The 27,208-nt window shown below is 45.9% G+C and overlaps 1 protein-coding gene across 1 annotated transcript in view; it reads right to left on the minus strand.

Moving 5' to 3' along the window:
• Nucleotides 1–27,208, minus strand: part of DNAH7 (dynein axonemal heavy chain 7) — a 2,019,015-nt gene that overhangs the window by 406,088 nt on the left and 1,585,719 nt on the right. Inside the window, exons 50-51 of the mRNA XM_078680414.1 lie at nucleotides 26,717–27,052; nucleotides 9,146–9,272 (exon numbers count right to left, since the gene is read on the minus strand). Of these exons, the coding sequence (XP_078536540.1) occupies nucleotides 9,146–9,272; nucleotides 26,717–27,052 (463 nt within the window). The remainder of the gene's footprint in view (nucleotides 1–9,145; nucleotides 9,273–26,716; nucleotides 27,053–27,208) is intronic.

Consider the following 27,208-nt stretch of genomic DNA (forward strand, 5'->3'; position numbering starts at 1 on the left):
CATCAACATGCAAAATAACATTATGCTTACGTAAAGGTGGTATGAACTGATTCTTCTGAAGCAGCCAGCTGTTCATATGCAGGTTAAGAGTAAAGCCACTGTACCAGTTAAAACTCCCTGACTAGAGTAGGCAGGGTCTGTAACACTCAGTAAGGGAATTATGATTTCAGAATACCAATTGATTGTGAAAGACTGAGATACAGCAGTAGGGTGGATGAATCCATCTTTCTGACTGAACGATCCCTAATAAGAAGACATCCTTTCAGGTGCACACATTAAAAATAGCTATATTACAGGTTGAAATACTATCTGGTGGGTGAAGGAAAATATAACTGAGAGGAGACAGGTGCAGGAATCACACAGAACCAGGGGGTCAGTGCCAGATGAATGGCTATCTATACCATGCCACTAGTGCCTAAATGCTTACACCTGGAAACTCTAACGCTTTGTCAGACATAGGCTTTTTAATGCTGAAGGAAGGAATATTCCAAATTAACTTTGATGATGGGGCAAGCAAAATAACGATGGATTAAACCCGATCTGTGACTGGGGGTCAGTGTCTGAAAGTTTCAGCACTCCGTGCATCATCTTATTGTGTTATATTCACCCTACGTGGCCAGGGTATACCCAGACATGGGTCGCTTGCTCACTTTGCAACTGGATTCAATCTAGCCTGGCTGATGAGGGGTAATACCCCAAAACCGGTCCCAGGATGCTTGCTCACTTTGCCACTGGATTCAAACTCGCCTGGCTGATGAGGGTTGATACCCTGACACCGGTCCCAGGATGCTTGTTTCCGATCCAGAGAGAACCTGGCCTGGCAGTTCTGGCTGGACTGTTCCCATGAGGAGCAGGGTCAAGACTGATTTGCATATGGATGAGTCCAAACTGGGGTGGCTTAGTGAACAGAAGAATGATGATGAATTCAACCCAGATCTGTGACTGGGGGTGAGTGTCTGAAACATTTCAGCCCTCTGTCCATCACCTTATTGTGTTAGCCAACCAAGCACACAGTCCATCTGATATGGTTTGAAAAAGTAACTGTTAGAACTGGGATTTCTGGTAGGCTAAGGCTGACGCCAAAGCCCGGCAGAAACCACCATTCTAGTCAGGGCAAGGGAGTCACACGCCAAGATAACCCCTGCTCACCCCCTTGGTAGCTTGGCACGAGCAGACAGGCTTATCCCGGAGGCAATGTGTAAAGCATTTGTGCCAGCACACAACAGCAACAACATCCTAGGCACATCACAAAAGGAACTCCACACAAGGTTATATAAAAATAACTTCTGTATTGTAAAAACACATCAGATAAAAATCACACATGTACATTGTGCCAACTGGCACGGGCAATATTCACAAGGGATTATTTACAGGACAGGGCCACATGGGCCACTGTCAGAATCAACACTTTTAGAAATAGCACTTCTAGAACTTAGAATATATGTAGCACAAAAGAACAATTATAGCACACAACCAGTAACTACTGGTAAAGGTAGGTACACACTACGCAATACTAATAACCATAGGCCTAGATCACACATGGACACATAACCTCTCTAGTATAAACTCTACTAGGCAAAACACGACCACCTAAGAAAATACATTTAGCGGTATCAGCAAGAACACATTACCCATGATGCATCACAACATTCAGAGGTGTAGGGAAAAGGAAAACACATGATGCATAAAAACACATTCAGAGGTGTAAGGAAAGAAAACACATGATGCATAAAACATTCAGAGGTGTAAGGAAAGAAGACACATGATGCATAAAACATTCAGCGGTGTAAGAACAATGTAAATGTAAATGTAAATGTAAATGTATTTCGATTTATATAGCGCACGAATCACCCAGGGGTCTCAAGGCGCTTGCTTAGGGAACCCGTCCTGGTATTCCCCTGTGAGATACCCCAGCAGGGTATTCACAAGGTGAAAGCCAGGCATCCCGCCGCGAGGGGCCGTAGTGGAGATTAAGCAAGCTATTGCCCAGAGTCGCAGAGTGTGACCCCGTGAGTCGAGTAGGCACCGGAGCGAGAATTGTCGAGTCCGTGGAATTTTTGAGCCCGAGACCCGCCGAGGCGGGGAATCGAACCCTGGTCCACGGCTGATCTCAGCTGCCGGGTCTGCCGCCTCTAACCACTGACCACTGTCACAAGGAGACACATGATGCCTAAAAACATTCAGAGGTGCAAGGAAAAAAAACACACGATTGCGCAAAAACTTACATAAGCCACCACCTGTGGCAGTCCCTAGGCCAACTGGCCTTGTTGGGGCTAGGACGCCCTGTGTCCCAATGTCAGGGGCCTAAACGTGGCAGCTGCCCACAAATTGCTGGCTTCAAACTGGAAAGGCATGGTGAGCAAAAAAACGATGGATTCAGGCCCAGATCTCTGTACTGGGTTGAATGTATGACATTGTTCTGCATTCTGTCCATCACCTGTTGTTTTGCATTTGTCACCCCAAGTGGGACGGGTATGCTCAGACGTGAGTCCCGTGTTCCATGCCATGCCACTGGAATCAAGCTATCCAGGCTGGAGAGGGCTGAAAGCCCGAAACCGGTCCTTGGATGCTTGTTTCCAGTCCAGGGAGGACCTGGCTTCGCAGTTCGGGCTGGACTGTTCCCATGGGGCACAGGGTCAAGGCTGATTTGCATATGGCTGGGTTCAAACTGGAAAGACATGGTGAGCAAAAAAACGATGGATTTAGGCCCAGATCTCTGTACTGAGTTGAATGTATGACATTGTACTGCATTCTGTCCATCACCTGTTGTTTTGCATTTGTCACCCCGAGTGGGACGGGTATGCTCAGACGTGAGTCCCGTGCTCTCAATGCCACTGGAATCAAGCTATCCAGGCTGAAGAGGGCTGAAAGCCCAAAACCGGTCCTTGGATGCTTGTTTCCAGTCCAGGGAGGACCTGGCTTAGCAGTTCGGGCTGGACTGTTCCCATGGGGCAAAGGGTCAAGACTGATTTGCATATGGCTGGGTTCAAACTGGAAAGGCATGGTGAGCAAAAAAACGATGGATTTAGGCCCAGATCTATGTACTGTGTTGAATGTATGACATTGTTCTGCATTCTGTCCATCACCTGTTGTTTTGCATTTGTCACCCCGAGTGGGACGGGTATGCTCAGACGTGAGTCCCGTGCTCTCCATGCCACTGGAATCAAGCTATCCAGGCTGAAGAGGGCTGAAAGCCCGAAACCGGTCCTTGGATGCTTGTTTCCAGTCCAGGGAGGACCTGGCTTAGCAGTTCGGGCTGGACTGTTCCCATGGGGCACAGGGTCAAGACTGATTTGCATATGGCTGGGTTCAAACTGGAAGGGCATGGCGAGCAAAACAACGATGGATTTAGGCCCCGATCTCTGTACTGGGTTGAATGCATGACAGTGTTCTGCATTCTGTCCATCACCTGTTGTTTTGCATTTGTCACCCCGAGTGGGGTGGGTATGCTCAGACGTGTTTTGCACAAAATGCTGGGCAGCTGAGGACAATCCCAAGCGCCTAAACGGTGCAGCTGCCCACTAATTGCTGGGCAGCTGGGAATCAAAACTGCGACAGGGCCCTCACTGGCCCTAAAACAAATCTGCGCCATCTGTTGGAGCCCCACAGGCTCTGACACAACACTGCACAGAACGTTGGAGCCACACAAGCTCTGACACTACACATGGTCAAACGTTGGAGCCACTCAGGCTCTAAAACAAATATGCCCCATGGAGCCCTCGAGGCTCTGAATGTACCTCTGGAGCCCTTCGTGGGCTAAACATGGCCAAATGCCCCCACGAGTCTCAGAGACTCTTAAAACAATATAGGCCTGATGGAGCCTCTCGAGCTCTGCACAAATACCTCGCAGGCAGGAGGGGGCGGGCACCGGCAATGTGCCCCGCGCCCCCTCTAATTAAAATGGCCCTCGGAGCCTTCTTGTGGGCTCTACTCAACGTTGGGGCGACCCACTGCCAACCGGGGCCGCCCTGCTTGCACCAACTATGCCCCCCTAGACAGAGGTCATGGCATGGGCCATCGTGAGAGCCTACTGGGCTCTAAAACATATCGCGGGAAGAAGGGAGGAGCGGCCCGCTGCCACGGGGCCGCTCGAACGCTGCCTCGATCAGGCACTGCCACCCGCAGAGCTCCCCGCCTACCCCCGGCCCTTCAACACTCACCGGGCTGGTCGGGGGGGCTCTGCCTCACTCGCGGCTACCTCTGCTCTTGCTGCAGGGCTCCCTCAGCTCACGGGAGCCCTGCCGACCGGCCGCCATGCTTCTTCTCTTCTCCCCTGGGGCTTCCACAAGCGCTCAGCCAATCCCAGTGCGTCTCTTCCGACGAGCCCCCTCTGACTCGGCACTGCTCCCGGCTGGGCCAATCCCAGCGCGGCCTCACGGGGCGAGCCCCCAACAATCAGCCAATGACTGCGCTGCTTCTTCGTCGGGCCCCCTCAGAGTGAGCCAATCGCAGCGCAGCCGCTCCGAGGCTGATCGCGGCCCGGGACGATGGCGGTGACTCTTCGAGGTGAAAAACGAGGGGTGGGCACCCTCGAGGATCAAATAAAAAGCGCTACTAAGCGCTTGGGGGCAAAGGAAAGCGCTTCCAGCACTATAAGTAATATACAGCGCTCTCAAGCGCTATAGGGGCACAGGCAGCACAAGAAGTGCTCCCCAAGCGCTAGAAGCATAAATAAAGTGCTTCCAAGCGCTGTGGCATCAGGCAGACCCCCAAGAAGCGCTCCCAGCGCTAGAGCAACAAAGGTCCAGCAAAAAGTCCTTCAGGGGTCCAGGACAAGTCCATCAGGTATCCAGGGGCTGGGCAGGGCCCAGGGATTCCCCTGGGCCCAAGCAGCAGCACGCCCCAGGCAGGATTCAAGTCAGAAACAAGAACATTTTGGAAGGGGACACAGCCCCTTTTTATACAGTGAATTCCTTTGTCTAGCAGGGTGCAGGCAGTGTGAGAACCAGCCACAACTGGTCCTAGGGAACTTCTTTCAGTGTGAGGGGCAGAGGCGACAGCCGCCCAGCGGGAGGTGGAGCCAGCATTGTGGCAGGCAATCACAGCCCTATTCACTCTCAGGTGCTACCTCCTCCCACTTCCCTAGTTGCAGATGCAGTCATTCAACCAAGGGCTGGCTCAGACAACCTCCTGGGGGCTCCCCAGCCCCTGTCACCCTCAAACCAGACAGTCAATCCACAAGCAGGCCCAGGCACTCCTGGAGCCAGGCTCCAGCCAATCACGTGCCAGCAGACTCACTACACATGCACACCCATGTCTAGAAGTGGCACTTCCACACTAGACACATTCATGCCACATACATCATTACGTAGCATTTAATCTCACGAGTTCGCACATACCAAACTCGATCCTGCACTCCCCACACATCAGGAACTACCATGGTCACACATATTCCCCATGCATTCCTATGGGAGGGCAGGTCACTCACCACACATACACAGAGAGCTCACGCACTGTACTCTGTACCACAGTGAAAAAGTGCGCAAAGGCCTAAAATCACCAACACCAGGTTCCAGAAACAGGCTAGGAAAAAGCAAAGAGTTTCGGGGTGAACCTGCCAGAAAAGGGCCAGGTCCAACAGTAACCATAAACCAAATGGCACAACTGAGTGAGTTACTTAGGAAGGTATTGAAGTCAATAATAAACAAGCATTGACAAAGCTAATAGGCCTAGCATGCATTGTGAGCCCTGATTAATATGAGAACACGTCTGCTGCAGTAAACAGACTCAATAGGAAAAATGATTGCATAATTTAAATGTTATCTGAGATGTTTCACTGCACTTTTGAGATTATAAATATCCCTCCCTCCCCCTTACTATGCAATAACTCGACTGGCGATGGAATGCTACACCAAACAGAAAATAGTTTGTGGTGAGAGGATAATGCCTTTGGGCAATCCAAACAGCACCGTATCTATATTTTAAAGAATTAGTAACAACAGCTAATAAATAGTACACTGGACTTGAGATGTTTTCTTCCCTTCTGGAATGGGCATGCGTTATAGAAGTAATGTTTAAGCTCTGCTATATAACACATACAACACTAGAAAAAGAGCATTGCCTCTTGGAGTGGGCTCTGATGGCAATCACTGGAAGATGGAGAACAAGCAAGAGGGGGTGCTGGGACTTTGGGAAAGTCACCTCGATGGAAAATATTGTAAAAATAGTAGGACTTTCTAGATGCTCTGCAAAGATACAGTGACAAATACTCCACAATATTTAGAGGTACAGATAGGACCTCTAGTATTGATGGCAGAATTGTTAGATTCGTATGTAATGCATTTGCATCATATACTAAGTTACTACAATAGTATGGCTTACAGGTCCTAGAGACACCACAACAAATGACTATTCTGTCCTACGTATGGTTATGCAGCTCTGAAAATTCTACAGCAACCGAAACATGCTCATACATACAGAGAGAAAAGGCAGCTTTGATGTAGTGTCAGACATAAAAAATACGATTGGCCAGCAAGATTCACAGATGTCAATCACCATGGACAAAGGCAAGAAGAACAAATCTTTAGGATTTTTAGGGACAAGTAAGTGCAATAACTCTACTATGCGATTGCCAGGATCACCATTCCCATGAGCAGTGACTCTCAGTCAATCACCAGTTTTTATTTACAACATTCTTGACTTCAAACTTCTGATACTGCATTACCATCCTGATAATCGTTATTCCATCATGTTGTGTAATCAACCTCGGACTGTCCAGCATATCCTGTTAGTGGTTGAGCAATTAACCATCTATCTTTATTTCACCTGCTACAACATAGCCGGTCCCTAACATCAGTCAAAGTGGCAGGTAGAATTCTCCTAATAGGCTATACTCAGCTTAAATAATTAGAGGGAGTTCTCTTGTTGAAATGCTACATTTACCAGTGTGCCACAAAGTTCAACCAGTAACTCGGATTTCCCATCAAAACCTGACCAACTGTAAACATATCTAAAATGATGGTGGGTGAACTTTGGAAGATTTTCAGGTAATGGGTGAGTTAACAGATCATGAGGATTCGTCTTTTGTGGAGAGACAATCTGCGAAGCAGCGAGAGATCCCTCACCACATACAAGCCATTCAGTTTTCCATAGTTAAAAGAGCATTATAATCAATACAATGTATAATAAAATCTTATGGTTTTAGTATCCCTCAGCTATTTAACTCTCATGTTTGCAATGTTTCCAAATGTAACCTGTCAATTAATCGTGCTTACAGTTACCAGAAATACATCTTTCAAGGCGAACTGCACTAGGAGTATTACTAAAGACGTGTTTGAATCCCTGCATACCTTAGGTTTCAGTCACATGGTCCACCAAAAGAGAATCTTTGCTAAATGGTTGAAAAACAAAACCTCCTCCTCGCTTCTTGACCTCTACAATGGTAGTTTATTCAGATAACTCTCCTAAATATTCAGAACAACAAGAAGAATTCCAGTTATCACAACAACAGCAAACTAGCTCTCTTTTTCTACATAAAAGTAATGTGTAGAATTATAGCTGGGTGAGTTCAGGAGGAGTCTTCCAGCCTAAAGTAACATCCAATAATTTGTACTGTGCAGCTGTGAGCCATATCAGAGGAGCCATATCAGAGGAGTCATATTTGAGGTGTCATATTTGAGGTGGGCCATAGAGGCCTTGAGATTTGGGTAGAGTAAGAGATGCTGCTGCTTCTCTGAAATGCCTTCCTTTCAGGAGAGCACACATACACCTTGCACATTGTCCATCATTGTTTCTCCTGGGTCCTCGGCTGTATGCTTCTGCCTTTACCTTGACTGAAATAGTGGCGACAGGCCCTTGCAAATGATTATAGATTGTTCAAAAAAAGCTAAAAGCTGTGGGGGAGGTTTTGCACCTGTGTGCTTGCTTTGAAAGAAAATAAATCTCATACAGAGGTTTTGACCCATTTTAGGAGGGTTTTGCTTTCTATGCTAGGAGCCGTAGTTGTCTCCCTACTCCACTTAGCAACATCAGAGCTATGTCTCTCACACCTTCACCCCAAAATGGATATTATTTTACATTTTATTTATTTATATTGTTTATTTACATTTTTTTTCCTAAAGTGCTCCTTCACCAAGAAGTTTTAGAGAACAATGCAGAACAATTTAGAACTGTATATTGGAAAAATATACTAACAGGGAACATCAAGCAAAGTTGTATGAAGCGTACCGAATAATTTCAGGTTAAGGAACAGACAAAGTGGGATAGAGAAACGTAATGGGAAATAGTTGATAAATGGAGAGAACTACATTTAGGGGAGCCGAGTCTGAAACAGCAGAGCATTCGGTGAAGGGGAGATATAGTTCAGAATGTCAGAATTCTTCAATTACATCATTAAATCTAAGACGATGCCAAGTTTTCCTGATGGTTTTGAGGATGTACTGTCGTCTCCTAATGAGGTATAAGGTTTCAACTCCAGTTTTGGTATGCAGGTGTTAGGTTTCGCATTGGGTTCAAACCCGCCACTTATTTGTCTTCTGATACATCGAATCCAAGTTGGTAGATAGTTTTTGGCACAAAGCTATTGGAGTTGCCAATGACTACTTCCTTTTCTACAGGATATTATTACTTTACTATTTCAATAAAGAAACACACAGATGACCTTCACATGGTAAACTAATGATCAGCTATAACAAAGACAATTCAAAGTGGCCACCCATGCGTGAACATGCGATTGAAAGCCTGCAGAAACACAAACGGTCATCTAGGAACCATTTTGTTATACTTTCAGAGAAAATAACATGAGCATGCGCAGGCAGTCATCTTGAAATGAATTTTGCTGTGAAGTATAACAAAAAACATTCAAAGGGGGCTGCCCATGAGTGTTTGCATGTGCACAGACAGCCATTTTTGAATAATTTTTAAATATGTTTTTATTAACAAATAATGGGAACCCCATTCACAGATGGCTGCCAACAGCGGTGCCCACCCGAGTTGTGGCGTACTGCTAGCTTCGGCGAACGGGGACAAGTAAAAGTGTGTGAGGAGCTGTGGGGCGAAATTCAAAATACTTCTGCAGTTTTCTGGCAACCATCTCCTAGCATTCCAACAATGCATGTCTTATTTTCACTGTCACTGCTGACAAGCTGCCTTGGTGATGTCTTGGCACTATACAAAAATACAAGGAAATCAAGAAGAAGCTACTCACCAGTTTTTCATACTTCAGGAGGTTCACATTTAAGCCAAATGAAAACAGCAGCTTGTCCTTTTCAAAGAGCGAACGACATACATTAACATACAGCGAGTATGTAAAGTGGTCCTTTAGTATCCGTAACCTGTAGATATCAAGGGAAAATAGGTGAGTAGGGAATTAAAATCGATATTGCTTGTAGGATCAATGCTTCACAAAGCATCTAATCATTCAGCCACGTCCTTCTCTTACACCCTACTGCCAACCAGGACCGGCTTTAGCACTGGTGGCACCCTGTGCGACAATGTTTGTTAGCGCCCCACCAATGACCACTTCCGTCACGAATTCCCTCAGTACCACCATTTGACAGTGCCCCTCAAATCTCCATAACCACTGTCTCTTAGATTCATTTAGTATTATAGGGTCACTCATGCCAGTTTCAGATGTCAGAACACTTTACATCACGCACGCATTGCACAGGGACAATCAATCATCAGTGTGTAAATCAGTATATGGGAAATGTTACATAAGACAGAGGCCTCCACTCTATATTAGGATTTTAACTTATAAACTGCAAGTCACAAAAGGATCTTTGACAAAAGGGGTAACCCATTGACCTATTCATATTATATGCACTTTGTGATGTGAATGGGACACGTTCTTTGCAATAGGCGCTAAACTTTCACTAGACAAAGCTCCGGTCTCTCTCCAGGAAGAACATTAACCCCTTGTGTGCTCAGGACGGCACCGGCCGTCCTACGTCACGGTGGGCTTGTGCTCAGGACGGCCGGGGGCCGTCCGAACGCCGCCGATTCCCAAGAGCGGCGCGAATTCCACGCCTGTGCAGAACAATTAATTAGTGGGCGGAGTACAGAAGGCCCCCGGTCGTCCTCCGCACACACCTACTGTGACGTAGGACGTCTGGGGGCCGCCCTGAGCACGCAAGGAGTTAGGCCCCCGAATTAAGTCCCCACACCGCGGCAGAGTTTGCGCCGCAGGGAAGGGGTTAATCACTGGAGTTGTCATTTTTATTGATGACTGAAAATTGATGGGACAATGTACTCTGCATCAGGTGCTTTTAAAAGAATGAACATGGCACACCCACCCCAAGTCAGCGCCCGGTGCGGTGGCACCGATCGCACCGCCCTAGAGCCGGCCCGGCTGCCAACTGCCTGATCCTAATATAGGTGTTTTGTTAACCCAGACACCATTATGAAGATAAAATCACACCATTTATGATGTGATATCTAAATAAGGAAGGGATGTGTGTAATTGTTAGTTGGCCATATCCCCTGGTTTTTGATGCAACTCCTAGTGTCATTGACTAAGAAGAAATGAAACTGAAAAATTGTGAAGTACACATGTATCTCTATTTCCAAAGCATATACATGTAGACACATGTGGTACTTCACTGGGTCATGTACCTCATGCACAAAAATATTGAAAGTAACCAGGCTGTCCAACAGTGGTCCCATGAAAAATATATGAGTTGTGTGAGACAGTAGATTATTAGTTGGGGTAAATGGTAGTTCACCACAAGTAATTATGTCTCTATAGGTTTTAGACGCAGTGAAGGTTTTAGCCATTTAAACCTGAGCTAACCTCTGGTAGCTATGGCACAGCGCAGACAGGTTTAAAGTAAAAAGATCTGTAAAGTGTTTAAAGGAACCAAAACAGTTAGAAAAAGTAAACAATACAACACAATAAAAATCCCACTGCAATTTACAAAAATAGAGAATATTGTAATGATCAAAATGACCCCATAATATGAAAAATCCAATATGGGGAAACAGAGATATGAATATATAAGGTGTTAATTGAAATTAGCCCTAAGAAGCATTATGTGCTAACCGCGGTTATCTGGTTTATTTATTTATTTAAAGTTTTGTATAGCGCAAACTCATCCTCTCCCGTACCAACTCATCGTCTCCCTAACCAACGAACCTGACACCACCAGACACAACTTCCCAGAAGGCATGGAAGCTGTTGCCAGATGGATGAAAAGCAACTGCCTTCAGCTCAACACCAACAAAACAGAAGTACTCATCATGGGACCAAACCCCAATGCCTGTAGCGATACCTGGTGGCTTCCCGCCCTCAGAACCCCCCATCCCCACGGATTACGTACGCAACCTTGGAATCATCCTGGACTCTGAGCTCAAAATGGACAGCCAGATCAATTCAGTTACTTCCTCCTGTTTCCACACCCTCCGCCTCCAACGTAAGACAGTCAAATGGATCCCCCCGGAACACAGAAAAACCGTCACGCACGCCTTGGTCATCAGCAGACTACAGCAACGCACTCTATGCCGGAATAAACAAAAACCTCACCCGCAAGCTACAGAACATCCAGAATGCTGCCGCAAGACTCATTCTCAACCTGCCAAAACACAGCCACATCTCCCAGGACCTTCGCACCAAGCACTAGCTCCCCATCGAAGCAAGAGTCATGCACACAGGGCCCTCCACAACACCGGACCAGATTACCTGAACAGCAGACTCAATTTCCACGCACCCCAAAGAGCCCAGCCCAGCTCCATTACACCAAGGTCCCACGCACCAGAAAAAATACATCGGGAGGCCGCTCCTTCTCCTTCCTCGCAGCCAAAGCCTAGAACACCCTTCCGCTCCACCAGACAGCAGCACTCCCCACCTCAGTAAGAAACCTCAAAACATGGCTCTTTGACAAACCTCCCACCCTTTTTGGGTTCCTGCATCCTATTAGGGAGGTTGCTGTTCGTGGACTTTGCTCTGCGGTGAAGTGCAGCGCGACGGGACTGCGAGGACCAGCAGCCCTGTTACCAGCGCAGCTGTTTTTCTTCCCGCCCCTGCCTCTCCACGCCCCTGCCTCTTCCACAGTTAAAAACCTCTCACGGCCCCCTTCGCAGGAGCCGTTCGTAGTTGCTGCATGACTTTTGTTGGATACTTTTGGATTCCTGCATCCTATTAGGGAGGTTGCTGTTCGTGGACTTTGCTCTGGGGTGACGTGCAGCGCGACGGGACTGCGAGGACCAGCAGCTCCATTACGAGCGCAGCTGTGTCTCTTCCCGCCCCTGCCTGTGTGTATTTAATTGCTGTAGTATTCCCGCTGCGCGGAACGCGCGGGGTTGCGCGCCGGGAGAAGCCCGGGACAAGGGCGGGCCGTCTAAGGCCGTCCAAGGTTGTTTAAGGCCGGGCTGGGCCACCCCCCTGAACACCGTGGTATGGTGCTGAGTTTTTAGGATTACACATCGGTGTATTAGTCCTCGATTATTGTTCTGTTGCCATTCCTGTGTTAAAGCTTCAAGGAACCAGTTATTATGTCACTACGATCTGTGAGGGATAGAAATGTAACTCTTTCATCCACAGGGGGTGAGGCCACGGGAACCCTGGACCAATTCTTTAAACGAGCAACTGTAATTTTAGAAAAAGAAATAGATCTTACTGAGCAACGTTTGTCCCTAGACCTTATAACGGGGAAACGCTCGTCTCTACGCCCAATTGGGTCAGTGGTCTCCCCGGAACCATCAAGACCACTAGATCTCACAGCCGCTCAGGGATCCAGTTCTAATCCCACGCTGGTAGTCCCCGATAATATAGTAGTGTGCAGCATCCTAAACACATCTATAATCAGCACGGCCTCTAGAAGTTCTAATTGCAGAGTCTTAAATTCCCCCTTGCCACATAGTTCTCCTCTAATAGTTCAGAAACAGGGCTTATCAGCTAAAATTACACATAGTAAACGTAAAAGAGGGGGCGGTCCTCAGAAGGGTGGCTTGGCCAAAATTCAAAAGAAAAATAGCAATACCCAGGCTCCACATGTTGCTGCACAACCCCATAGTCTGCATAGGGCCACCTCAGATTCTATCCCACATTTCCCCAATTGTGGTATAGATGATGCTGGGTTGTTGGGTAAAATAGAAATTCTAGTTAAATCTTTGATGTTAGAGAGAACCAGGATGAATTTTAAACTAGATCAGATAGAGAAACTAGTTACAGTAAATTCCAGTACGCTGGATAATATTGTAAGAGGAATGGATAACCCAAAGAACCTGGTTACTGCTCCACAAGGTTTGGGGATCGGTAATGGTTCAAGGGTGGTGCAACAAGCCTCTATCGATAAGTCTAATATTCAGCCTGGACAACTAGAAATAGAGAAGTGCTCTGTAGGTAAAAAATCTTTAGGTATTATTAGGGACAAGGGTCTGGCGGTAGGTGCGGAGCCGAGAATGCAGTTCGCACCGTGTGTACTAGAAGGGCAGACTAATAAACAGACAACCTCAGACAGACAAGGCACCAACCTGGGCAGATTAAACAGAACTACTACCCATATTGATTTACCACCGGAGGCGGCACCCTTTGTGAGTGTTCTGTCAGGGGTGCCTGAGCTTGCTATTGGGAAAACTGAAGGGTATCAGGAACTAAAAAACAAAGTAGCCTTCCGGCTAAGTAAAAATAGATCGCTCCCACCTAATATTGATGGGAAAATTCTAAACGTCAGAAGGGTGGGGTGGTTAGGACATATGACTAAGGATATAGAGGGAGACTTGGTTATAGTGAATTTTAGGGACAAACGTGTGATTCTCTACCTCCAAAGTTGGTGTACTCAAATTGGAGACGGAGGAATAGTCACGTGGGAACTAGGTGATTTCTATCCCAGAACATCACACATGACCTTTGAAAGATGTCAAATAGGAAACACCTATGTCAGGAGTACTCTGGGTCCCAAATGGTTATAATATCCCAACATTTAACCGGTTTGATCTACTTTTAACCCTAGAAGCGGTCGATTAACTTACTAGTGATACTCCTAGTTCATATGTAAAACCCGTTTTGAAAGGCAGTGTGATACACAAGGTGAATATAGATGTACTTATACCCTGTGAAGGGATGGACGACTTAAACTACGTAGATTTCGCCCCCAGAAACAGACACCTCCCAAGAGGGGGAATTGACTAAGTATATCTCTGAAAATGAAATAGTTAAGGTAGGAGTTTGTGGAACATCTAGAGGGGAAGTTGTAATGGGCGATATGGTGAGGGTGGGGACCCCAGTGGTGAGTAATGTGTCTTGGAACTCTACTAGTATAATTGAAAAGAAGGAAACATGTCGCGTTATTTTCTGGAATGTGGCAGGATTCAAATCCAAAATAAATAACACTATATGGGGAAGCATTGTAAATGGGTATGAAATCATGGGTCTACAGGAAATACATATTCCCGGATATAAAACTATGTTTACTCCAGCAGTGCGGGGGCAATATGGCAGGGCTAAGGGTGGTTTGTGTATGTACTTGTCCAACCAGCTTAAATATGAGAAAGTACAATTACTATCTCACAATAGTTATTATCAGCTGGTGAAGATAGGTATTAATAAGGCCGCCAGTGTTATTATTATACATTTTTATAATAACATTTCAACTACTGATATTGTTCAGACTATAATAATGTTGGGTGCTGATCTAAAACATGAAATGGACACAAGCATAAAAGAAGTATCGGTCATTTGGGGGGGTGGGATTTTAATTGTGCTCTTTGTAAACGGAGCCGACAAGGTATTTGTGGTCTTATGTTGGATCAGGACATTAGCCTCACTCACTTTGAGCATTCCACACGTGGGGACTTGCTAAATGAAATATTGTTCTCTTGTGATCTGGGGTATGTGAATGAAATTGGTCAAACAGGATCTCCTTTTGTCCCTACCTTTATTGGTAGGGGAGCATCCACCACAATTGACTTTATATTATTCCCCACCAGGTATGGACGCCAGATCAAAGAATTTAAGACCCTTGATGTTGTATTGAGTGACCACCGACCCCTAACTCTGGGGATTGAAAACCCATTTCGGGATTTAGATAGGGAACGGTCAGTCAGGCAGCTAGTCCCAGATGTGACACTTGGAAGGCAAAACGGCTACTCACTTAAATGGAGTAAACTGGCCCCAGAAAATTTTTGGGATAAATTGTTGACTAAATGTTCAGAAAGTTTTCTGATTTGTCTGGATGAGCAAGCAGACAGTCAGTCCATAATCAAACATTTTAATTTTATTGCATCCTCTATCAAGGATACTTTGTGGGTTGAGTCAAAGAACCGGGGGAAAACTAACAGGAGATGGTTCGACTCAGCATGCACAAAGGCACTCTCTAATCTCAAAAATGCTTTGCCCGGAAATCCACGTGACCTCTTATTGGTTAGAGGGTTGAGGAAAACCTATAATGAGGCATTGAAAAATCGGAAAGTCGCAATAAAAAGGGATGCCTGGGAATCCCTTTGCGAGGCTTTGCTTTCTGGAGACCCATCTGCTTTCTGGAAAGTGGTAAATGCCCCCTTTCTTTATGATGCTACAAAGGCACGCATAGAAATAGCGATCACTGAGGACGAATGGGTAACCCACTTCTCCGAGCTGTATAGCCCTGCACAAGGGACATATCAACTGTCACCTGACATATCTGGGGAAGAGAAGGCTAAGGATATAAATTTGGTTGTAACCCTGAAAGAAGTTATGGCGAGCCTCGGAACAACTAAGGGTGGAAAAGCTGCAGGCCCGGATGGCATCCCAGCGGATTTATTTAAACATAATACTGAGCTATGGGGGCCTATGGTAGTACAACTTTTTAATGCTGCCTTTGTAAGGGGTTTAAATGCCTCTTGGTTTACTTCAGTAATTGTGCCAATATTTAAGAAGGGAGATAGGCAAAATTGTGCATGCTACCGACCCATTTCCCTTCTAGATGCATCCATAAAGATCCTTGGGAGAGTCATTTTAGGGAGACTTCAAAGCTGGGCAGAGGACAATGGGATAATCAGTGACCTGCAATATGGCTTCCAGAAGGGAGTTGGAACAATAGAGCAGGGCCTAAACCTATTTATTATCCATCAATAATATACCAGGGCAAGGAGGGAACATATATATTTTACATTTGTGGACCTAACGTCAGCATTTGATTGCGTCTCCCACAGCAAACTTTGGGCAATATTAGAAAATTTAGGGGTGGAGGAAAATATTATTTGTTTTCTAAGGGAACTATATTCAGGTGCCACAGCAGTTGTTAGTTATGGAAAGGATGGAGAATGCACTAGATCCTTTGGGATAGGCCGTCAGGGGTGTGTCCTGGCCCCCTTTTTATTCTTGGTATACATAAATTGCCTCGAAAGAATCCTGCTACAAGAGTGCAGGGATATGCCTATGGTAGGTAAAAGATCAATCCCTGCACTCTTGTATGCAGATGATGCGGTCATAATGGCACGAACACCCCTTACCCTACAGGTCTTGATAACATTTTTTAATAATTTTATGTTAAATCTGGATCTAAAAATGAATTGTACAAAAACGTTCTCCATGAACTGCGGCACAGGTAGTAGCAGACGGAGAAAAATCATGTATATAAATGATAGTCCCCTGGATTCCACCACAACCTTCCCTTATTTAGGTATTCTGTACCATGAGTCTGGTACATGAGCAAATGCTGTAAAAGTAAGAAGTCTTTTGTTTTCGAAATCAATTATGGCCTTAAAAAACGTTATTAAAAAAATGGGTAAAAAACCAATCAGGGAAATGTTAACAATTTTTAATGCGACCTGTACATCAGTTGCTCTCTATGGCTCAGGACTCTGGGGATATGCCAATACAAATTCCATCCAAATAGTGGAAAACATGTTTTTGTGACACATCTTAGCTGTACCTGAGAGTGTCTCGACTTATGTTTGCCACACAGAACTTGGCCTGCCACACATTGAAGACACAATTAAAATCCAGCCTATACTTCTTTGGCATAGGGTCTGGACAATAAATGAGTGCGTATTGAATCGCGCAATTCTGACGGACGTTCCAAACACAGAACACGTGAGTAGGATCAAATGGCTTGTCTATGTGAAACGCTTCCTTGTTGAAATTGACTGCCAAAATCACTATGATGATCCTCTCACAATGGTTAATGTCCTGAGGAAGATATTGAAAAAACAATGTATGGAGTATCTTGAAGAGAAAAGAGCTAATGAGGAAGTAAAGAAAAAGACTGTATTTTCACACCAACTGATATTAACTCAGGACAAACCACAGCCATATTTAACCTTGTTTATGTCCAACTATGAGAGGTTTGTCCTGACACGTTTCAGGCTAAATATCCTTATTAGACTTTTGAGTTTCCCTGTTATGAACAGCTGGTCTCATGATCTAGTTGAGTGCCCATGCGATGACTCTTCAGCCCAATCGGACATTCATATTTTATTTTTTTGTAAATTTTATATATTGCCACGCAGGAAATTGATCATCCCAATTTTAAGGGAAATTAACTTAAATCGATGCCGCCCAGCATTTTTGGAATTACAGAGATTGGACACAGTATTAACTGTCGCATCTATCTCTGAATTTTTTTTAAAAGTTTTTAGAATACGAAAATCAATTTGTATGGACGAATTTTAATAGTCTTCAAAGTATAAAATGCCTTTCCATGATGTACTATGTACGACATACCCTTGAAATGAATTTTTATGTTGTGTACTTTTATGGTTATTGCTGATTAACCGAATAAAGTAATAAATGAATGACTAAGGGCCCGATGTAGGTCGGTCGGTAACGGCCGAAAATCGGTATTTTCGGCCGTTACCGATCGGTAAATAGGTGATTGGCATGTAGGGGGCTTTATTTTACCGAATCGGTAAAATGACCGATTCGGTAATTTTACCGATTCTGTAAAATAAAAAATCGGTAAATATACCGAATCTGAGCCACCCATATGTAGGTGGGACTCTTCAGAGTCCCAGGAGCCTTACCAAATCGGTATTTTACCATCAAATAAATTTGATGGTAAAATACCGATTCCGGTGTGCATGCACATGTGTGCATGCACACCTATGCCATGTGACAGGCAGACCTGCCCTTAGGGCATGTATGCCTGCCACATGGCACCCGAGCCTGTTTTGGGGGTGCCAGAGGGTGTCAAAGTGACACCCCCTGCACCCTTGTGGAATTCGGTATTTACCGATTCGGTAAATACCGAATCGGTAATGCCCATTCATTCCTATGGGCTTCATAGCCCATAGGAATGAATGGGCATTACCGATTCGGTATTTACCGAATCGGTAAATACCGAAATCACCCAATTCGGTATTCCAGCACATCTGGAATACCTACATGTCGACCCCATAGATTTACCGATTTTTAATTACCGAATCGGTAAAATTCGGTAATTTAAAATCGGTAAATCTATTTCACCTACATCTGGCCCTTAGTCTCTGGAATCCTCAGGTGGCCAAGTCAGCAGGATGTGGCTCAAAAGAGCTCGTTGAGGTCAGATAGCCAGTGGACGATGTCCCTATGAAGCCGTTGACTTCTTGGCAGGAAACCTCCGGACGGGAGAAGTTCAAAATTTACACCAAAGCATGGTCCCTCACTGAATGAATACTTTTGGCGCAGTCCCCTGTTGGTGATTACTACCTTTGGACTTACTCACTTTATTGCAGCTTGGGTTCCTTCAGAGGGCAAGGTTGAAACCTTTAGTTGAACAGGGCTCCACGAGGTTGGATAGCCTCTTCGGGAAATCCATTGAAAGATTTGCTGATGCAGAAAAGCTCTGAGCAGGAGCAACCCAAATCTTTGGTCCAGCGGCAATGCACTGCACCAGACTGACTTGGCAGGTTTGCCCCGGTGCACTGGAAGTCTTTGAAGCCATAAAGCTTCCAAGTCCCAGGCTTTTCAGGATGTTAAGATGACTACTATTTGACACAGCTAAGGGTCCCAGGACCTCAGGAACAGCACTTGGGGATCAAAACTCACTCCAGCAGAAGCCACCAGCAGGCTCCAAGGCAGGTCCAGTTGGAATTGGTCAGCTAGGACTCCAGGAAAATGAGCTTCTTGCATCACATGTGCCCCTTGTAGCTTAACAGGTCAGCCAACTTTCCCTTGGAGTTCAATTCTTAACCCGGTCAAGTAGGGTCAGGTCCGGCCCTTAGGGTTTTTCTCACAGGTCTCAATGGCAGGTGCACTCCTTCTGTCTTCCACAGGTCCAGTAGTGTTCTGAAGAGGGTGCCCAGGTATGTCACATTAATGCCTGTCACTAGCGTGTGGATGGGGCTGATTGCAGCCCCCTCCCTGATTAACATGGAAACTGTTCCCATAGGTAACCCTACCCACTTTTGCGGTACAAAAGGGGGTGGTAATGGACGGAGCATCTGAACCAATCAAACACTCACACCCAGTCAAAAGATCTGGGTTTAATCCATCACCGTTCTTTAGCCCACTCTGCCACCCCAGTTCAGACATGGCTATATGCAAATCAGTCTGACCCTGTGCCTCATGGCAACAGTCCAGCCCGAACTGCCAAGCCATGCCTTCCCTGGAACGGAAACAAGCTTCCGAGGACCGGTTTCTGGCATTGCAGCCGTCTTCAGCCCGGCTTGCTAGAATCCAGTGGCAAAGTGAGCAAGGGACTCACGTCTGAGCATACCCTTCCACACTTATGGCGGCCAAAAGCGGTACAAAAGGGGGTGGTAATGGACGGAGCATCTGAACCAATCAAACACTCACACCCAGTCAAAAGATCTGGGTTTAATCCATCACCGTTCTTTAGCCCACTCTGCCACCCCAGTTCAGACATGGCTATATGCAAATCAGTCTGACCTTGTGCCTCATGGCAACAGTCCAGCCCGAACTGCCAAGCCATGCCTTCCCTGGAACGGAAACAAGCTTCCGAGGACCGGTTTCTGGCACTGCAGCCGTCTTCAGCCCGGCTTGCTTGAATCCAGTGGCAAAGTGAGCAAGGGACTCACGTCTGAGCATACCCTGCCACACTTATGGCGGCCAAAAGCGGCACAAAAGGGGGTGGTAATGGACGGAGCATCTGAACCAATCAAACACTCACACCCAGTCAAAAGATCTGGGTTTAATCCATCACCGTTCTTTAGCCCACTCTGCCACCCCAGTTCAGACATGGCTATATGCAAATCAGTCTGACCCTGTGCCTCATGGCAACAGTCTAGCCCGAACTGCCAAGCCATGCCTTCCCTGGACCGGAAACAAGCTTCCGAGGACCGGTTTCTGGCATTGCAGCCGTCTTCAGCCCGGCGTGCTTGAATCCAGTGTCAAAGTGAGCACCCACTTTTGCAGCAGTTCCTGTGGGCCTTACTGCAAACAATCCCACAGTGCCCTTCTTTACCTAAACCCAAGAGAGCAGAACCTTTCTTCCCCTGTCCAGAGCTCCTGTGCCCAACCTAGAGGTGTGGTCAGAGAAATGAGCACACCCTCCCATGTGGTCACTCAACACAGTGCAGAGGACAGCTTCTATCCCACTGGGATTTAGTGCCTGTCTGGCTAGCAGGACAATACAGAGAACAGTCCCAGGTGTGAGCTACATCTGCGTTAAGCAAGAAAAAGGTGCTTTTATTAAGGTAAATGTTTCTTTTTCTAAAAAGTCCAAGGATGTACCTTTTATCTGGGTCTTAGGCAGAGATAAACTTTTAGAAACTGTCCCAGTACTTTCCTATGTAACAGAGAAACCTGCTATAGAAAAAATAGCTTTTAGGGCATTGCCACTACAAGCAGCTGTTTAACATTAAACTGTTACATGCCCTACTTTTAAATACAATGCACCCTGCCTTATGGGCAGTAAGGCCTTCTTGAGGTTGACTAATTATTATTTAAAAGGCATGTTTAGGCCTGTCCATCAAGGTTATTTTTATTTTACTTTAAAAGGTCCAAAGTATAGTTTCAGTCCTGCACAGACAGACTACAGTAGTAGGCCTACAGTCATGTATTGCACTGTCAATCAATTGGTGGCACACTGTGTGCTGCAGTCCATTAGTGATATTTTACTTTACTGGCCCTGCTTACACTTTTTGTCATTTATTAAGGACTTATAGGTAAGTTAAATATGCCAACAACATGGACTCCTATTTCAACATGTTTTAGAGATCAGATCAGAGTTCAAATTAACTGCAGTAAAATCAAGCAAAAAATATGGGTGTGACCACGCAGAAAGGGGCACCTCAGAAAGTCGGAAAAAAAAGCATGCATAAGTAAATAAGTGGGAAAGAGAGTGAGGCACTAACCACAATAGAACGCCTTTGGATATTCAGGTTGCTAAAACTTAACTCTGAGGAAACCACAAATTATGCCGCTCTGTAAGGTTTCCTATTACACAAGGGACCCTTGACTCCATTCCATATTGAGTATTAACAGAGCAGAGACAACTAGTTACAGTGGCTGTTCAGTACAGCAAATAGCCACTTTTAGAATGTCAGTTGATCTGCCAATGCGCTTAGCTCAAAGGGTAAATGCAAAACCAACAAAGTGATGGATGGAATGCTGGAATTAATCTCAGTCACTGGCATTCACTGGGGCTGCATCCCAAGCCATCATTTTTTTGGGTCGAAACTGGAATGGCATAGCGAGTAAAAAAACAATGGATTCAACCCGGATCTGTGACGGGGTGAATGTTTGATTTGTTCATCATTCCTTCAATCATCTGTTCTTTTTGCATTTCCGCCCCAAGTGGGAAGGGAATGACCAGACGTGGGTCCTGTGCTCGCTATGTCACCAGATTCAAACTAGTCTAGCTGATGAGAGGTGTTACCCAAAACTGGTCCCAGTATGCTTGTTTATGGTCCTGGAAGGACCTGGCCAGGCAGATCGGGCTGGACTGTTCCCATAGGGAGCAGGGTCAAGACTGATTTGCATATGGCAGGGCCCAAACTGGAATGGCGAGAAAATAAAAGATGGATTTAACCCATATCTGTGACTTGAGGTGAATGCTTGATTTGTTCAGCATTCTGTCCATCATATGTTCTGGTTACATTTGTCGCCCTAAATGGGAAAGGTATGCCCAGACATGGGTCCAGTGGTCGCTACTCCACCAAATTCAAGCTAGCCAGGCTGATGAGGAGTGATACCACTGAGGCCAGTGTGGAATTTAATGTAAAATGCACAACAAAGGGCATCTTTGAGATGCCCCCTGAAACTCGACCAACTTCTAGTGACCTGACTGAGTGGCTGCCTAGGCTGCCACTACCAGACATGTTTCTGGACCCCTGGGTCAAGAGCTCCTGCTCTCGGGGGCCAGAAACAATGCATATCCTGGGACGAGGGGCCAAGCATGGTTCACGAAGGAGAAGCTTCAAAGGCATGCTACCTTTGTGAGCCTCCCCGGACCATTTGCTGCTTTCAGCAACTGGTTCCCACTGGTTCTACCCCCCACTTTCGGCGGGAGAACCGGTGGGAAAAACAAGTGAGAAAGAGAGTTGTGCCCACCTCTGCCAATTCCAACCCTCTGGTGGGGGAGGTGAGGTGAAGCACAACCTCGAGTCCCTGTCATCTTGAGGATGGGGGGACTCAGCCAACCAGGGACAGGCTTTTGCCCCCTCCCACTGGAGAGTGGCAGAATAGGGGTGTACCCACCACAGGGAAGGGACCCATTGGCCCCTGCCCTTTACCTACCTGTAACGCACCTAAATTTAATATTTAGGGGTGCCCTGAACCTTGCTTCCTCAGATCCAGACACGACAAGAAAAGAAGATAAGAAGAAGGACCGAAGAGCCGTGCAGAGCTAACAAGAGGACGAAGCCCCCTGACTTGGCCCCAGCCTTACAGGCCGGTCTCCCCTCGAATCTGCTCCTGCGAAATCCTGGTGTATACTGCAGCCAGCAACCTCAAGAAACCCGGAGGACCTGCCTACCTTCAATTCTAAAGACTACATCTCCCGTGAACACCAGATTTGTTCAAACTGCAGCTCCTGGTGCCAGCCAGAGACCACAAATCCAGCCCACTCTGCACCCGTCGAACCCGGCCCGAGCTCGAGTGGGAAAAAACCATGAGGAGGTCACCCCGGCGATCCTGACCTGAGATCCGGCGACCCCTAATCTGCCTCAAGCCTCCAGCCGACGCCTGCAGCCTAAATCCAGAAGGCCCCCCTAACTGTGACCAGGAGCTGGTAAGAAGATCCGACCCCAAAAGGCACCCCTGCACCCAACACCCCACGGCCTTGTGTGCCCAAACCGACGGTACCTAGCCAACCCTTAACTTCCCAACTTACCTCTCCAAATGGTGGTCGCACCATGAAGTCCTTCGTCTCCCTGTCTGCAGTGCTTTTGCAAACCGGACGTTCTCCATAGAAAACAACAGGGTGCCCGACGTCGAAACAGCACTCTGCACCCAGCCGCCCCAGTGCCGCTGAGGGTGCACCTTTGTGCTACTTTGTCTCCCTATTTGCCCTGACTTTAACCCCAGGAGCTTTGCTCCCACAACCCAGTGGCCTGCTTGCCAACAGCCACCAGCTGGAGGCCCCCTATTCCCCATCCCCCATTGGATAACATTGGGCCTCAACACTCTGCAACCGGCCGCCCTAGTGCCGCTGAAGGTGCAACAACAGTGCATCACTGACACTGGGGGACCCATGAGTCTAACCCTAGAACCTTAACTTCCACAGCCGTTTACTTACCTGTGAACCGTTAACCTGTTTTCCTCCCATAGGATAACATTGACACTTTTTGTGTCGAGTTTTGAAATCCGAAAATATTCTTAAAAAATCACACGAATAACCAAAATGTATTTATTTACTGGTTTGCGGGAAATGTCCCAGTTCTGAATCTAGGTATCCAGCACTGAGTTAGAAACGTAACAAAAAAAGTAATTTACCTGTAATTTACTGAAAAGGTCTATTCATCACAATGGACTGTATTTGCTAAGTGTTGCATACTACTGCTCTCCTGTAAATCAAACAAAGTACAATTTCTATTGCATTTTCATATTGTTCTATATCCAGTAACTTATTACCGAAAAGTATTTAATGCTTACCTGTCCCAGGCTTGCTTGGTTCTAAAAATAAACAACAGTATATTTCCATACAAAAACAATTGGCCTAGAGTTCAGTTCTTGAGTGTGTGCATTAATTTGCTGACTGAGTGTGTACATCAAAGAACTACCACCAGTGCATAAAAGACACCAAACAGACCTTCATTAGAGACATGGTCCAGACCAACTCGTCCCACGCCAAGGAGCTGTTCAACGTCATAAAGCAATTCATGAACCCTGCCTGCGAGGCCATGGACATCACACCTTCCCAGGAACTCTGTGACAAGCTCAGCACCTACTTCCATCTAAAAATAAAGAGCCTGGACGACAACTTCAGCAAACAAAAACAGACACAAGACACCGGATCCCCCCCCCCCCCTGAAACCACTGAGAACCCTACCATCATGAGAAGGGACCCAGCGACCACGTAACTCATTACCGCGACCATGAAGAAAACCCACTCAGGAGCCCTAACGGATCACTGCCCACCTCACATATTCCCCATCGCACCCGAGCTACAGCGCACCATCAACTCCTCCTTCAAGTCTGGCATTTTCCCAGACTCCCCACTTCCTCTCCAAACCCACCAACATCATCTGCGGAGTACCACAAGGATCATCACTGAGCCCCACGCTCTTCACCATCTACATGGCCCCCCACGCAGCCATCATCCGACAGCACAGGCTCAGCATCGTATCCTACGCAGACGACACCCAGCTCATCCTCTGGCTCACGAAGAATCCTGAAGATACCAGACTCAGTTTCCAGGAAGGAATGAAGAAAGTGGCAGACTGGATGAAGGCAGCTGCCTGGAGCTCAACTCAGAGAAGACCAAGATCCTCATCCTTGGGCCTTGCACCTCTGCCTGGGACAACACCCGGTGGCCCAGCACCCTCGGAAATACCCCCACCCCTACGGACCATGCACTAAATCTCGGCATCATCCTCAACTCCTCCCTCTCCATGAAACGCCGTCGCCTCCACCACATTTTCAACTGCCTGCACGTCCTCCGTAAGACCTTCAAATGGATCCCCCCAGACTGCAGGAAGACCGTTACCGACACACTCATAACCAGCAGACTGGACTATTGCAACGCCCTTTACGCCGGAATCAACAGAACCCTACTACATAAACTCCAGACCATCCAGAACGCTGCAGCCAGACTCATCCTCGGTACTCTGCGCCACGAACACATGACCCAACTACTCCGCGACCTCCATTGGCTCCCCTTCGAGAAGAGGATCACCTTCAAACTCCTCACCCACGCCTACAAATGCCTCAACAACTCTGGCTCCACTTACCTCAAAGAAACGACTATCCCTCCACGTACCCAAGAGGAACCTCTGCTCGGCCAACCTCACCCTGGCAGAGGTCCCCCGCATCCGCAGAACCAGAGCAGGTGGGAAAGCTCCTACATTGCGGCAAAGACCTAGAACGAGCTCCCTGTGAACATCAGACGATCCCCGACCCTGACACGTTTAGGAAGGACCTCAAGACCTGGCTCTTCAACTGACCCAGATCTGCTAAACCCCTCCCTCCCTCCCCAGTGCCTTGAGACCCTCGCAGGTGAGTTGTGCTTTAAACCCCCTGATTAATTGATTGATCAAATGCTTAACACTGTTCTCTGATACTGCCTTACTGCTCGACCAAGCTACAATCAGAGAGTAAGGTTCTATCTAACTTTAACCTCTGCCTACCTCTGTGGACACTTGGACTCTATACACACTATACATCATTTTGATGTAGTATATATGGAGCCAGTTTCTTACACTTGGTATTTCAACAAAGAGTTTTAGCCTAGTAAAATAAAAATGTTGTTTACTTCCCTAAATTAATTGATTTTAATGTTAAATTGTATATCATATGTGGTGATTTTTACAAGTACATATTGTATAATTTTAAATAATCAAACAATAAAATGTACTTATTTAATACTAAGAAAAAATGTGCATAGAAATTAGACAGATGTTTTTACCTAAAATGATTTGAGTTTCTAGAGGTACTGTAAATGTGCAGAGGGTAGAGGAATGCTGTGTACCAAAAGATGCGTTCGTCGGTATTACAAAAACGTTGCTTTTGAAATTGTCTTATAAATGTTTATTCAATAAAGTACAAAGTGCAATGAATGCACTGCTGTATGGGTTTGCACCACTTGCAATGAGTAATTAATTAAGTTGGATTCATATTTTAGTTTGCATATAAGAGTAATCCATTGACTTCCGGTAACGACATTTGATTTTTTTTCAGTCATTTGTATTTTTTTAAATGGAAAAATAAATGCATTGCTAAAAATTAATCTAAACATGTTTGTCTACAATGATATTTATGAGAAAAGGGGAATAGGGAGAATTATGTTGACCCTAATAGTGAAGAGTTTAGGGGAAAAAAGTCACCTTGGTAGAGAAATAGGGGATTTGATCCCCTCTTTGTTTCCCTGAACCAGTGGGGTCCCCCTTTCCTCTACTTTAACTCTACACTAAACATATGTCCTCAAACACTTCGGCAACACAAGCCCTTAGCACAGAAACAATGTGGCACCATTGTTGCAATTATAAAGTAGAGTAATATGAATAGTACAACCAAAGACATGTAAAATGAACAATGTCAAGTATTGTCGATTATATATTCCTAATATTCATCAGAACCACAAATGATCAAGAGACCACTGACATTCTGAAAGAATTTTGTTCCAAATCATATGAATCTAGATGTATCCAACTAGGGCATGTATGGCGAGATCTGACTTCGCATAGATGAGATTATGGCTCCTATCTAAAAAAAAATCACTGATGTATAAAACATTTCCGAACCAATTCTATTGTTACATACCTCGTTTCCAAATCTTCAGATTTTTCTGAATGGTCGATTGACATGATGAAAAGATTAATGAACCAAATGAGCGAGTACTGGTACATGGGCTCGATATTCGCCAGATCAGCAATTGAAAAGAAGAGGATTGATGAATGGACAGCAATTGGTCGATAGCCCAAGCGGGCTGTGTCAATTTTCTGCTCCGTTATCTCAGCCACAGCCTGCTTCTCAGTAATTTCATTAGCAAGAACCTTGGAGGAGGACAAGATTTTAATGGCAGTCTCGTCTTCTAAAATGTTGCCTTCTGATGACGAAAGCACTTCGAGAATCTTATCTTCAATTTCTTTCAACTGCCTGCACAATAAAAAAGACATTAGAAAGGAATAATTATTGTTGAGAACAAACGACAAATAAGGGCAAAGTGAGAATATTTTTCTGCTTTCATAGTCGCCTTCCTTCAATTCATCACACTAAGAGACAATCTGAGAAATGGTGATCCATTTGGGAGTA

Source organism: Lissotriton helveticus, chromosome 3_1 (genome assembly GCF_964261635.1).
Source record: "Lissotriton helveticus chromosome 3_1, aLisHel1.1, whole genome shotgun sequence".
Lineage (NCBI taxonomy): Eukaryota > Metazoa > Chordata > Amphibia > Caudata > Salamandridae > Lissotriton > Lissotriton helveticus.